The 15617-nt window shown below is 36.2% G+C and overlaps 1 protein-coding gene across 4 annotated transcripts in view; it reads right to left on the reverse strand.

The window, feature by feature from the left end:
• The window catches only part of Oxr1 (oxidation resistance 1), a 330122-nt gene that overhangs the window by 53549 nt on the left and 260956 nt on the right, over positions 1–15617 (reverse strand). For all 4 annotated transcript variants that reach the window (XM_004642244.3, XM_023702311.1, XM_023702310.1 and 1 more), the window contains 3 exons: positions 14925–15032; positions 13945–14058; positions 2479–2631 (listed from right to left, as the gene is read on the reverse strand). In XM_004642244.3, the coding sequence (XP_004642301.2) occupies positions 2479–2631; positions 13945–14058; positions 14925–15032 (375 nt within the window). The remainder of the gene's footprint in view (positions 1–2478; positions 2632–13944; positions 14059–14924; positions 15033–15617) is intronic.

The following is a 15617-nucleotide window of genomic DNA, read 5'->3' on the forward strand; positions in this document are numbered from 1 at the left end:
CAAAAGCTACAACTGTGGTTGCATAGGTCTTGCTTTATCTTGGTCTTAACCATCCAGCAGAAAAGTATAAAAATAAAGTATAAGAAGTAAAGCCATGCTGTTATGTTGAGCTATAGGGGACTCAGGTCAACAATTTCTGACATCGCCAGTCAAGCGGAAGACTCAATACTATTATGGACTACTGGACTCTTTTAGAATATTTTGCTGAGTTAACACACCTATAATACTCAAATAAGGGAACTAAAGAAAAAAGGGTATACAGTTGAATGTCCATTTTGTATCTGTGTATTCAAATGGTTAGGATATATAGTTACATTCTCTTAATGAATAGAGGGATTTGTTCTAATAGTGTTTGTAAACAGGATATCATGTCCGCATCTAGTACAGCAAATAATCACTAGGAAGAATGCATGCAATGTGTTAATTATTGAAACTGTCCCATCAATTTGGTTTGAAACTGTCTCATTCCTAATTGTTCCTCAATAAAATTATGGGGAAAAAAATGAAGAGAGGGCAAGAAGAAAAGCTAGGAAATATGACAGGGGCAAAGTCATACATTTATATGCACAAGATGGGTAAGGCAATGGTCCTGAGCATCTTCAGCATGTTTTGGAAACTAGCAGTTAATTGACAGGATTCTCATCCTGACTAACTATATATGCTGACTCCTGTGAACTAAGCAACTGCACTGAAGAAAGCAATGTGTAATGGTAGGGTTACACTTGGAATGCCTGTCATTCTGGTCTTCTAATTATGTACTGCTTGTCATGACATATCAATTACTGCCATACTGTCTCTCAAGTAAATGTATATTTAAAAAAAAAGGGTAATAAATGAAAACAAGAGACGAAATGCAAATAAATAAATAAATAATATAAAAACCTCAATGCAAAAAACACAAAACAAAACAGATAGGACACAAAGAGAAAAGGCCAGATAGCAAATTTAAATCTAAACAAATCACTAATCACGTTAAACTAAAGGCAGAGATTACCAAGGAAAGCAAGATTCAACTACATGCTACCTATAAGACTCTGATTTTTATAAAGACAGACTAAAAACAAAGAGTGGAAACAGAAGGAAAAAATGTGAATACCTACCAAAAAGAAGGTGACATGACTAGACTAGTTCTTCCCAAATGGATTCCACAACTAACAAGATTAACAAGAATAAAGAGTTTTTCACAAGGACAGACAAGTTTATCAAGAGAACATATCACTGTTCCAAGATTTTTACACCTAATATCAGAGTTAAAATACACAAAACAAAAACTGATAGAATTTAAGAAGAAAATAGACAAGTACAAAATCGTAGCATGTTCTTGCATTTTTGTGTAATTGACAAAAGAAATAAAAAATCAGTATAGGTATGGAACACCACTGTCGCCCAACTGGACTGTGCTGATATCTGAAATATATGCCACACCCAACAGCAGAACACACATTCTCTTCAGGTACCCCAGTACCATTCCTGAGGGCGCACCACATTCCGGACCAAGCAGGTCACAAAAGCTCAGGCCTTCAAGCACTAGCGCTTTCTCTGAGCACATGGAATTAAATCAGAAATCAGTAACAAAGATATCTGGAAAATTTCCAAATACTGGAAAGTAACTAAAACCCTGCAAAATACTCCATGGGACAAAGAAAAAGAAATCAACAGAAAATATTTTGAAGTGAACAAAAATATTTTGAAGTGAACGAAAATATGACATATCAAAATTTTGGAATGCAGCTGAAACATCACTCAGGGAACAACTATAGCACTGAATACTTGTATTTTAAAAGTAACTTATAAATTATAACTATAAAGTCATGGTTGTCATGTATGACTGCTAAATCTCCGCAATGTTACAGTCACTTTCTAAGTCAAACATGGAATTTATTTTTCAATTTAGCATTTACAGCATTTCCTCTGCAAAGTGAAAGATTTTGCTTAGAAAAGCAGCCACGTACAGTAGATAAACACATTCAAATCAGGTCTGAATTCTGACCATCATAAAAATCTTTTGACCTAGTCAACTTCATGGACTTCTTTTTTCCTGTGAAAAGAAATAAGTACCTATTCCATAAGATTATTTTGAGTTGACAAATCAACTAATATACTTCAAATTGTTTCTGGCATCTAGTAGGTACTTAATAAATAGTTATCTTCCTTTTTAGTATTATGCTGTTTGGAAGTTATTCCAAACATCACCCAGAAGTTGTCTCTTTTATATGCTATTTCAAATATTCCAGCAGGAATCATTACCTGTGCCTTATTACACTGAACTTGCTGACACCCAGCTGCGTTTTACAACTGCAAAAGACCATCACTCTTCGGTTATGAGTGAAGTCTGTACGAACTCAAACTAATGGTGATCACCAATACATTGTGTAAATGTCGAGGCACTGATGATTCAAAAGATAAATGTCAAAGTGTCTGATTGTTAACAGTGACTAAGGCATGCTTACGAGTTTTCTATACAGTTTCACTCGTTACCTTGCCACTGGTGATGTATTTGCAGTTAATCTTAAGGAATTTCTCAGTGAATGCTTCTTCTTCTTCAGATGTTGAAGATACAACTCGTGCTGGCCGAATACCAGCAAAAGCAGATGTAGGAGTTGCTTCTTTCGGATGGGCTGCATCAGGATTCTTAAAAGAAAAAGGAAAGTGCACTTTAAAAACACTACGTAAAACAGATTATTAAGGCAAATGAATAGCTTTTCCCAATAGGATAGGAAATTCTTATCCACCTATCTACTTTCTGGAGGTCACCCCAAAATAGTCTTATATAAAAATGTTTTAGGGGCTGATGAGATAGCTCAGTGGACTAAGCACCTGCTTTGTCAAGCTCAGGGACCTGAGTTCAATCCCCCAGTATCCCATGCCATGCCAGCCCCAACCCTGGGTGCACTGAGCTGGCAATTGAGTCTAGACATGGGGACGCAGGCCTGTAATTCCAGCACTGGGGAGGCTGAAAACAGGAGGATCACTATGAGTCTAAGCTGCGCAGTGAGACTCTGTACCAAATACACTAAAAAAAAAAAAAAAAAAGTGTTTTCATGCTCCACCTGGCTGTTAAGGCGGAACATCAACTTGGTTAGCTTTGGGATCCATTCCAGGGATGTCCCAGAGCCAGAGTGTCTGGGTAGCTGTGGAGGCAAGGATGGCCGTGGAGGTGAGGATGGCCACAGGGGCCTTGGCTCTCGGTCTGTCTTCTCACCAAGCCTTGCTCTCCAGCACCCTTCTGCTGCTTTTGTTTGATAAATTACAGATACATACCTATGTACAATCACATATGCATACATACATACACATTATATATGTAGTTATCTGGAATGCATTAGAATCAACATCACACATATTCTTTTTTTTTTTTTTTTTTGCAGAACTGGGGATTGAACTCAGGCCCTTGTGCTTGCCAGGGAGCCAGGGAAGCACTTGTTCCACTGAGCCATCTCCCCGGCCCCCCCCCTTTTTTTTTTTGAACATCACACATATTCTTACACATATGATCCAACACACAGATGCTCAGACACTTATGAATTAAACCACTAATTCTGCTAAGAAAATATAATATCCATGAAAAGAAAAGATAAAGACCTTGTCTATGGTAACTAGGTATTCAGCAAGCACACTCACGGGAGAAGTCTGAAATTTCAAACTATATAGAGCTTATCAACACTGCTTTACAAGGATAGTTTAGCTTTCCCAATGCCATGAGCCATTCCCAGTGCAATCTATGCACTTCTTCTCAAATTAGTTGAATAGTTAAAATATAGACTTATAAAGCAAAGCAATGACATATGTTGAAAAACTCGCTCTTACTTAAAAGAAAAAAGGGCACTTTAAAAAAATGCTATGTAAAACAGATTATTAAAGCCAAATGAATAGAAAGTTATCAAGACATTTTAAAAATTAAATTAGAAACAGTGACATGTATTTTTCTCTATAAATACATTAAATAACAAGACCCAGTGGTGACTCTGACAACTATAATTTTGAACATAACTCTTGTTTAATAACTATAAATACCATTTTGTGGTATCTAAACTCTAAAGTGATCTGAAAACATTCGTGAGATACATTGAGGACAAAGTCACAGGTATTTCAGGTCATTTTATTTGCTGTTACATTCCTTAATTTTAAAAAAATGTTAGACTGTACTTAAGATTTTTACTTACAGGCCCTTTAGATACTACACAGAAATTCCCTCCATGAAAGTTCCATCTTTTCTATCCTGGAGGAAGGCAGACACATGTCTTTAGACTGATCTCAGTATCATCACAGAAGCATTCTGTATCTTATGAACAAAGGCACACTGCTCCGTAGGGAGTTTTCATAGCAGCAAGGTTCTGGGCTTTATAACTTCTACCAAGTAGCTCTAAATATTTAACTTTTGGAAATAATAACACTGACCTTCTAGACTGAAAGTGGGAAGTAAACAGGTCAACCACTACAGAAATCAGCATGGAGATTCCTCAAAAACATAATACTAGGAATTCTGCTTAGCTCAGCTATTCCCCTCCTAGGTATCTTCACAAAAGAGGTGAAAACATTTTAGTGATATATGGCCTGCATACTTAAGTTTACAGTAGCACAACTCATCACACTACGTAAGCAGGATAAAGATCAAAGGATAAAGAAAATGTGGGATTTACACACACTAGAGCACTGTTCTGCCATAAAGGTAAGCTTGAGTCATTTGTAGGAAAACGGGTGTACCTTAAGCCCATAATGTTAAGTGAAAAAAAAACAGACACAAAAGCTTAAATATCACACAGTTTCTCTTATATAAGAAGCCCAAAGTATAAAGAGCAAAGTTATAGACAAAATAAGAAATAGGCGGCCAGGGATATAGCCCAGCGGCTTAACCACATGCCTGGCAAGAGCAACATCCTGAAAGTTAGATCCCTAGTATGAAGAGGAAAAGGGAGGAGGGGAAGGGGGACAGGAGAGAAGGAGGAGGAGGAGGAGGGGGAGAGGGAGGGGGAGATGGAGGGGGAGGAGGAAACTTTTCAAAGGAGAGGGGGACCAAGAGATGGAGGAGCAGGAAAGGGGAAAAAGATACTGAGATATGTTACATATGTGCACGAACTGCCCGTGAGAAATGTAAGGGATCTGAATGACCCTGTCAGATACAAAAGTTACACTTCTTGTTATATAGATCAGCTTTATCTTGGTCTTAACCATCCACCAGAAAGTATAACCACAAGGTATAAAAAGTAAAGCCATATTAATATGCTGAGCTGTAAAAGGCTCGTGTGAACAACCTCTGACATTGCCAGTCCTGCAGGTAACCCGCTACTATTATGACTGCTGGACTATATGGGGTTATTTTGCTGAATTCACGCACCTACAATATTTGAATGGTAATGCAATACCTATCTCTGACAAAACTAAACAAGAAAGGGGGATATAAATAAAAGAGCATTTTGTAGTAAAAAAAAAATATATATATATATATATATATATTTGTATATGCAAATTAGTTAAGACAGATATACGGCTACTTTCTCTTCAGTGAGAAGATTTGTACTAATAGTGTTTAGACAAGATATATCTGTATCTTGTATTATGAATAGCTACTATGAAGACAACAATATGCAATGCATTAATTATTATAACTATCCTACTAACCTGTTTTGAAACTGTCTCATTGCTAATTAATTTTAAAAAGAATGTAAACATTTTTTATGTATGCAAATATGTATTGAGAAAAAATAAAACTCAATAAGAATGTTTTTTCAATTTCATAGAGGAAAGTGAAAAAAGATACCAAACTCTGACATGACTTTTTCTTTCCTAATCAGTGAGCTGACTCCCTTCAAGCCCTCTTTATATCTCTTTCCACATAACCTTTCGTGATCCCTGGCACTGAGATGGATACTCATGGATATGTACTAAAGGCAGGACAGACCAGACCAGTCAATATACTGCAAATCAACTATACTTAGTATACAACTAGTCAACACTTTTAATTATTTATTTTATTTTTTTATCTTTGGCCAGCTCTGCCTACCCTGAGGGCAAGGTTGGCATGGCATGTGGTGTCGGGGATCAAACTGTGGTCCCCTGCGCCTGCCTAAGCTTGCTTAAGTATGCGCTTTAGACCCTTGGGCTATCTTGCCAGCCCCTAGTCAATACTTTTAATAACCTAGATTTTAATGATCACATAACACTGTCCACTGTTAAAAATTAATTTTTTCATATTTTGATACAAATGAGTAACTTTATACTCTTGTTAGCTTACTGACAAATATACAAAATATAGCACAAAAGATTATTTTTTCAAAAAAAAGTTTTGCAGATGAATTATCAGACTTCATATTCTGATGCAAATGAATAACTTTATACTGTTGTTAGCTTATTAGCAAATACACAAAATACAGCACAAAAGAGACTATTTTTTCAAAAAAAGTTTTGCAGATGAATTATCAGACTTCTTTTCAAATTATATAAAAGTCCTTTCTTAAAAATATCAGTATCTCTACGTAGCTGGTTGAAATGGATATTTAGCAATTCAGGCTCTGAATGCAGTGATTTTGAAACTCATCTGAGGAATTTCTAATATTTCTCTGTATCATTTTGTTTTAGCCAGAAGAAAAAGAAAGATTTTTAAAATAAGCATAAATATTTATTTAGCCTCAGTATTTCCCTGCATACTCAAATGAGAAAAGGTTAAGGGTTGCTAAGACACTGGTTTTAAAATACTGAATTAGAATCATCTTTTTGGTGCAATCTGACAATGTCATACAGTATTACCATCAATCATTACAACAGACCAACTATTAACTTCAAACATTCCGTGTCACTTCTTGCTGAGTTTTTACTATTTCTTTTTCTCCTTTGTGGGTGAAATTTACAGAAACATTTGTAATTAACCCATAGTTAAAACACGTTGTAAAAGCTATACAGGTACTGAAATACCAACATTTGTAATTATTTCATATATCTTGTGTGTGCAATACAATCTAAAGACATTTGTAAAGCAAGATTATACCACTTCTTCACTGAATCCAAAAGATAGTGAATATCACTTATCTCTTGCAATTTTAAACAACATAGAGGTGGGTGACACGGTCTTGCTATGTAGCTCAGGATGACCTGAGCTCACTATGTAACCCAGACTGCCCTCAAACACAAGGCAAGTCACCTGCCTCAGCCTCCCCAGTGCTGGGATTACAGGTCCAGTACCTCCAATCCATGATGTTAACCACATCTTTCAGACTTACATTCCACTTCTTAAAACCAAGAAGTTGAGAATCCCTGAAATCAATATGTGGAAAATAAAATACAAATTACAAAAACGAAGAGCAGGGCCAAGGAGATAGCTCAGTAGAATAAGCACTTGCCTGGCAAGCGCAAGGGCCTGAGTTTAATCCCCTGTTCCACAAAACAGACAAACAAACAACAACAAAAAACCAAGGGCAATAAAAAGTAATGTGAAAGGAAGGAGCCCATTAGGGCTATACTGGGGCTTTGGATCTGCCTCTGAGCCTCCAAGGAACCAGGTTAGAAGCAGAACAGGTCCAATTTTTATTCTAATAATGGCAATGATGCTCTCACTCAGAAACTGGAAAATAATTGTCAACTTACTTCTGATGTTACAAATGTAGGAAATTTTTCTGTATAAAAAGTTGGTTTTCTAAATTCTAAATAAATGTAAAATCCTACTGTCTGATTCAATTTTATCAGATATTAACCTTAAGATTTTGTTCTGAGAATTACAAAGATATAATTATACATATTCTATGAAATAGTATATATGAAAACTTGTAATTCTTCAATGAATTGTTGAATTTAAAATGTTTTAAAAAAACTAAAAACTATATACTGTATAACTACATCTACTATATTTGACATAATTTGATGTATTATGTCTGAAATTTATGATTATATAACTATTATATAAACTCACATAAGTTGTATATATTCACATATTAAGGTTAAAATCCTTAAAGTTAAAATACTCATCTATATTTTATTCAAAACATAAAATGTATTTCATAAATATAAATTTTTATGGAGTAGATATTAGTGGTTTTAAGTTGAAAATAAAGAGACAACAAGAAGGGCCAGAGGTCTGCAAGCTAAGGAGGGCATATGAGAAATTTCTGAAGCATATGCAATATTTATGCTTTTCAAACTGCACTAACCTTTCTGTCCAGTTTTTATACTTTCTTCCACATCTGCTATTACTTGTAAATTAATGCCTGTTTTCAGGTACACAGGTATACAACTTCACAATGCTGATTATGTTATTAGTAAGATTTAAAAGCGGTTGGTTTTACAGAATTCACAAATACAAGCTCATCCATCTTTCTAAGAAATCAATCACACTCTTCCATGTAACTTCTTACCTATATAAATATTACTAAAATGTTTTTGAAAATTGCACGTAAAGGGGGCCGGGGAGATAGCTCAGTAGAATAAGCGCTTGCCTGGCAAGCTCAAGGGCCTGAGTTCAATCCCCGGTTCCGCAAAAAGAAAGAAAAAAGAAAGAAAATTGCATGTAAATATAGTTAAAAATCTTCTTAAGTTTTCTTTTTTAAAAAATAACATTGAATTTTATACTACAAATTAAGACTCTGTACCATCAATTACATAATTCTCTTGGAAAGTAGAGTCCATGTTAGGGTCGACTACTCTCAGTTTTCCAGGCTGGCTGTCAGGAAGAGGCCTTCGCCGATGCAATCAGTTAAACTGAGGCAACCGGGCGGCGGGCTGGGCCCTCAATTCCTCCCGACCGGAGGCTGCCTCTGCAGTGAAGAGCACTGCGTGAAGACAGCGCAGACAGCCCTGTGAGGCACAGGTGGGAGCTGCAGCAGGGCACTGCACACCTAGGAGCGCCAAGGGCTCCTACAGAGGCTGGGCAAGGATGGCTGCCACCCTGAGAGCCAGAGGAGCAAGGGCTGCACACGCAGCTGGTCTGGAAGCCTTGCTACAGAAAGGCCAAGAAAAAGAATACAGCCACCTAGTAACCTTAAAGTTATGTAAACAGCAGAACAGCATTATTTGAAAGTCCAGCGACATTAAAAATTGCTTCTGTTCACCTTGTCATTATTTTATACAACACTTCTGAATTATAAGCTTTTAGTTTTGCTTTGGTCAAACAAAAATTTGGTGCGTTCCGCCCACACCTGTTTGACTGCAGAGCGGGTTCCCTGCTGGGAGTCTGCTCCTTGTCAGTCCTCGGCGCCTGCGCCTTAGCCAGTCCCAGGGTGGAAGAACACAACGCTGGCCGCACCGATGCCAGAGGATCCCGGAGCCCTACCTCGCGTTCGCTGCGTGACTGTGTGGACTAGTCACTTTTCTTTCTAGGTCTTTAATTTCTTCACTTTAAAAACATGGATGATCGTTTATTGTAGATTAATGTTTCAAAGTGCTCAAAACAAAGTAATTGTTAAACAGAAGATAACAACTACAGCAGTATAAGCATTATCTATGCTTGAAGAGATTTAATGCACCTAAACTCCATCATCTTTTTAAAAATATTTTTTCCTCCATTAGGATTTCATGTAGGTCTTTTATAGAATGTCTTAATAATATCCAACATATTTCCTTACGATGATGCATATTTCAATCCAACTGTTATTAATAAAAATTCTACTTTTACTCTCATCTATTAGACTGATTATAAAACACTGTTTAATGAATAACTATCCCTTCAGTGGAGTATATTAATAGAAGCATGCATAAAAATTAAAAATTATATTTCCAACATTATTTTAAACATTTTTATTGTGAATTTCTAAGTATATCACAGTAGTTCTAACTTTAAATGGTATTAGCATAATGAATAGAATAAAGGTGAGAATGAGTAGGAAACAAAAGTAGGTTCTATTATTCATAAAAAGTTGAGGAAGTTAAAGGCCCTCAGAGAAGAGTGCGAAGTGGCTGCTACCCCCTACATCCACTTACAATGATTAAACATTACTTATTTCTTGGGATCCATTATTTATTGAGCAACTGTAGTTTCTGAGTCATCAATTCCAGTACACACGAGTGACACAGACTGTACCAACTAAGATCTAGCTCTGCTACTAGCTTCCTGAGAGACCTGAGAGGCAAATTAGTTAGCTTCTCCTCCTCAGTTTCCTCCTCTGTCAAATAGAAGAGTGGATCGGTCAGTGTGTCAGACTGAGTTTAAGAAAGCTGAACACTACAGACGCAAGACTACAAAACACTAGAGCAAAGGCCAGAGGCTTCCTTGGGGCAACACTTCCTGAAGAGGTAAGGAGGGGTACAAGGGCCTAAAGCTTCGGAGGCAGGGATGACAGGGGAAGGCTCTGAAGAAAGAGAGTGGGAGGAGAGCAAGCGCCATCTTGCTCTTTCCTTCACACAGATCTTTTGCCAGCTCCTAAAAGGTCACAGATAGAAGGCAACATGGGAGTCCAGTGCTATTTGCTGCTGCCCAAGGAAGACAGAGGTGTGGGGTATCAGGAGGGACCCACACGGGTGTCCAGGCCACAGGTCAACTCATACAACCGAAATCAGAATGAAAATCATTTCAAAAATGCTCAGAACTGTACCTGATGCAGTTAATTTTAGCTATTTTCATCTTTCTTCACTCTTGCTTGGGTTCCATCTCCTACAATACTTCATCCAAGACTGAAGAAAAAGGGCAAAAAATTGTTTTGCCCTGTAAATTTCCACAGCTTATATTTTTATACAAAAACAAATTGTTCAAAAAAAAATCAAACTATATATCCTAATGAAGCCAGGAGCCTATATATCCTAATGAAGCCAGGAGCCAAATATTTGAGGCTCACAGATAAACCCCTACCCCTACCAAGGCGGACATTCGGAAACTATTAGTGGCCATTAGAAATATGAAGTAACAATTTCTGAGAAGATATAGTTAAAATCAATGCTGATATTATTTAATATAAATATTATCTATACTTAATAAAACAATATGCTTACTTCTCAAAACATACATTAAAAAATATGAAGTAGAGAAGAAAAATCTAACAATTATGCAGAAAATACTAGCACTTGAAATATACAGGGGCTGGGGAGATGGCTCAGTGGAATATGTGCTTCCCAGGCAAGCACAAAGGCCTGACTTCAATCCGCGGTTTCACAAAAAAAAAAAAAGAAAGAAAGAAATATACAGATAGCTACACAGGAATATTTTAGAGTCTGATAATGAACATAATTTGTAAAACTACAACTAAAGAGTATAAAATCACTTCAAAAAATGCTACTCTAACTACTGCATACCATCTTTTGGAAAGAAGTTGATGGCTATCATCCTGGGGAAAGGACACTGAAGAACTTTTACCTCGGATCTTTTTCCTTGACCGGCCTCAGGGAATGAATATACTCACAGGAGTCTTCTTATTAAAGGATGCTTTGGGGCCACCTTTGCCAGGAGGCTTGACCAGGCTTTAGTTCTTGCTCCAGCTTTTATAGCCCAGGCTAAAGAACATTTTCACATAGGAGGAAACCTGACCATTCCCCTAAATGGACCTTTTCTTACATTTTAAGCTTGCCATAAAAACAAAGGGGCCAGATGTGGTAGCACACACCTGTAATCCCTGTACTCGGGAGGCTGAGGCAGGAGGATTGTTGCAAGTTCAAGACCAGCTCAGGCTACAAAATAAGTTGAAGGCCAGCCTGAACTGCACAGGGTCTCCTATCGAGACCCTATGTCAAAGAGACCAAAAAAAAAAAAAAAAAAAAAAAAAAAAAAGAAAGAAAAAAAGCAAAGGGGCAAGCAGATATTTAAAGCTGAGGGACAGGAAGGGACCCCACGGGATTTTTGTCTGCAAAGATTTAGCATTTATCTTTTTACATAATTCTGCTTTAAGGTTTAAAATACAAGCTAAATTAACCCAGTGCTGCTCGGCTTTCTTTTGAAATTACCCCCTTATGCATACACAAAGGTGGACTGAAATGTTTAATTTTAAATTTTAAAAAGCTTTAGTACAGTTAAAGACACAGTGCTATTGACTCACCTCAAAATATACTCTCCCATCCCTTACTTTAAACACACTTAGCCCATCACTCTTGCCACTTTCTGAAGCAGTTCTGGAAGTCTCTTTTGTGAGTGTATGAAGAGAAGTGTGATAAAAAATACAACTGAATGCTTTTGCCAAGTGCCATGCTATAGAAAGGCAGACTCCTCACATCACGACTGTGTGTCCTCATCTACCTTACTCATCAGTACCAACTTCCGGCTCTTTAAGAGGCCAAAAATTTGTATAAAAGAGAAATATTTTTAATTGATTCAGTACATCAAGGCAGCTACAATAGCACAACTAAAGACACTCACAAAAGAGGACTTTCAGAGCTGCTTCAGGAAGTGCCAAGTGATGGATAAGAGAGGGAAGAGTATTCCAAGGGGGATTCATGATGGCATGTCTTTTACTGTAATCCATTTTTTAATTTAACTTTGTTTTCAATCACAGCTCTTAGCTCTTTATAAATCCCTTGGGAAATGGTATGGCCTATACTGAAAAACTTTTTCTTGCCCCTTTTCTTTTACTCAGCAGTAACCATCAGTAAAACCTGATTTCTATTCTTCATCAAAATTGACAATGTATACAGACTGAGCATTCCTAGTAATGAAAATCTGAAATCTGAAATGCTCCAAAACTCAAAATTTCCTGAGTACTGCTATGAGGCCACAAGTGGCAAGTTCTAAATCTGACCTTAAGCAACTGGTTGTAGCCAAAACTCAGGCACACTAAAAGTGTGTGACATCACCCTTGGGCTCTGTGGCTAAGGTGCACAAAAAATGGATGTGGACCCCTGTGTGGAGTGGGGCCTGTCCCCCAGATATCTCACTACATACACGCTGACATTTCAAAATCTAAAAATTGTCTGAAAGCTGAAACACTTGTGTCCCCAAGCACATCAGGTAAGAGAATATTTTCACCCTCATTCCTTTTATGTGCTCTACAGTTACAGTGTTTCCATCTTTAAACACATAAGGAATGTACCAGGTAAAACATTTAGGAAAAGACCTCACACCTTTATTTCATTCTCTCTCTCTCTCTCTCTCTCTCTCTCTCTCTCTCTCTCACACACACACACACACACACACACACCACACAGAAGAAAAAGTCCCTATGTGAGGATAAAAAGTTATTAATAATAATATCTAATTATTCCACAAAAGAAGTATAATAATAGCACTTAGAAAGTAAGTGTGCAATACTGGAACTCAGGAAATGAGTAATTGAGGGTAAATTAATTAATCATTTTTTATTTTGTTGCCAGTTTGTCATAAACATTATGAGGCCAAATGGGGCAGTGAAGAAAAGCATGTCTTAAAAGTCACACGAGGAGCCCTGCAGGAGCCCAGGCACTGAGCGCAGGAACAATCCTGGACATGGAAACAAGAGCCCTTTATGAAAGTAGGAAACTGTGGTGAGTACTGATGTATACAGTCACGTCAAAGAGATACAATTCCTCTCAGAGAGGACAATCAAACTGATTAATAAAGTTTGGTTCTTTGAAATTCATTTGTAAAACATCATATGTACAGATTGCACATTTCTTATTGATGCTAGATAAACTGATATATTATGTTAAAACTTGAAAGAATGACTAAGATAATAACTTATTATCTTAAAAAAACAGGCTATCAAGAATGAACTCATTTAAGAGTTCTAAGTACTAGCATTTTCTCTTCACAGAAATAGAAATAAAATTCAAATTGGACAGATACTTCCTAATATGATAATCTCATGTTTTCTAGGCAAAATACCTTTGTAAGGCAAATTACATAAGTGTTTTCATTACAGAGTAACCCTGGACCACTGCCACAAAAGGTATATCCATTTAAACTATCTAGTTTATTGAAAGAATGTCTTTTTTAAAAACTGAGACAAATTTAACAAGATGAAAAGCTGTGATTTAATCCTACCCACAGAGCAGGACAAAAGTCATGAGTAATGTAGCATATACTGAGAGATTTCTCCTCAGCTGTCTTTAAGGCATGGTACTTACAGCAGTCTTATCAAATTCAGCCTCAGATGATGTTGGTGACAGAGGACTTATGGGGCTCAGGGATGGAGAACTCTCAGCACTGGAGACATATTCAGGGTCAGGAACATACAAAACCTCCAAGAAAATATCACATAAAGATTCAGTTAAACTGTGATGTTAGTAATCAGAATGTGCGTAATGAGCAAGCACCATTAAAATGTTCTTCAGTAATAAATACAAAAAATAAAAAAATTCATATTGTAAATACTATTATCATAATAAGAATAACATGATAAAAATGAAGATTATTCCAAATCAATTGAGACACTTTTGATACAACATATTATCAAGACAAGGTGGGAAACAATAATTCTCAAATACCAGAGTCCTTTGTTTTGGAGACAAATTGGCAATAGTTAACGAAAGTTAAAATGTGCGTATCTGTTTGACTTAGCCATTTCACTTCTAGGAATTTACCCAAAGAAAGACATACAGATAAATATAAACAGAGAGGTATCATAGTACTCAATATAGCAATGCTAGCATCAGCATAAGTAGAAACACCCTAAAGCTTACAGCAATTAGTTAAACAAACTATGACACATAGTAACACAGCACATCGTAGGTACACATGAAAAAGTGCTGTGCTTAAATGGAACATTTTCAAATTGAAACTCAGAATAAGAAAATAAACAAAATTCCTCAAAACATGGTACAATTATTTCTGCAAGTAGAAAATAAATTATAAATTTGAAAAAAGATAACTTACCTTTAAAATGTTGAAATTTTTAATCATACACCTGTGCATAATGCTGCTCTGGACAATTTTTTAAACCAAAGCAATATCTTATTTGAGAGATCAATTTACAATTAGAGATAAAGACACAGAGCCAATATGTTTACAGCACACATAAAATTATGCTTCTCAAATCCTCTATTAAATGAAATGGATAGTTTCTCCTTAATGACTCAAATATCACACATTTAAACAAAGACAATACCTGTCCAGCCACGACTGATCGGGAGAACAACTTATTTAGCTGAACAAGTTCATTGGGTGTTGTATCAAATTTCAGGGCTATGCTATTCAAGGAATCTCTTGATTCAACCTATTTAAAAGGAAAAATGAATTATTTTAATCTGTCAAAACAGAAAAATTAAATTGTAAAATTTAATGACCAATTAAATTTTGAAAGCAATCTTGTATTTGCTGAATAAACAGTATTTTCATCTTTGGACATAACTGTCAAGAAATGCTGTATGTTGTTAACAAATGATCTTGGACTATGCTTTATCACGACATATGAGGGTCTCTGACTCAAACTATTTCAAAATATAAACTTATACAAATAACTTTTACTTTAAAAGGCATTAAATAACATAGCATTCCTTTAAGTAGTTTGTAGAATATAAACAACTTCAAGAAACATCATAATTTTACTTTAGCGAGGTATACCTGTATTAAATTCAAAATACTACTTCTAACAATCTTTATGTATATATATTTTGTCATTTATGCATGTAAATCAGAAAAATATCTGAATCAAAACTGAGCTCTGTTTCTGAACCATCACTATAATCTCACAATCACATTTATAGTAATTTTAGCTAATAGGATTTTGTCAATTATCCCAAAAGAAAAGACCACTTGGTAATCAGTGTATTCCGCTTGGGTCCATCCTCCTTACCCAAGA

The sequence above is a fragment of the Octodon degus genome, unplaced genomic scaffold (genome assembly GCF_000260255.1).
Source record: "Octodon degus isolate 3935 unplaced genomic scaffold, OctDeg1.0 scaffold00148, whole genome shotgun sequence".
Taxonomy (NCBI): Eukaryota; Metazoa; Chordata; class Mammalia; order Rodentia; family Octodontidae; genus Octodon; species Octodon degus.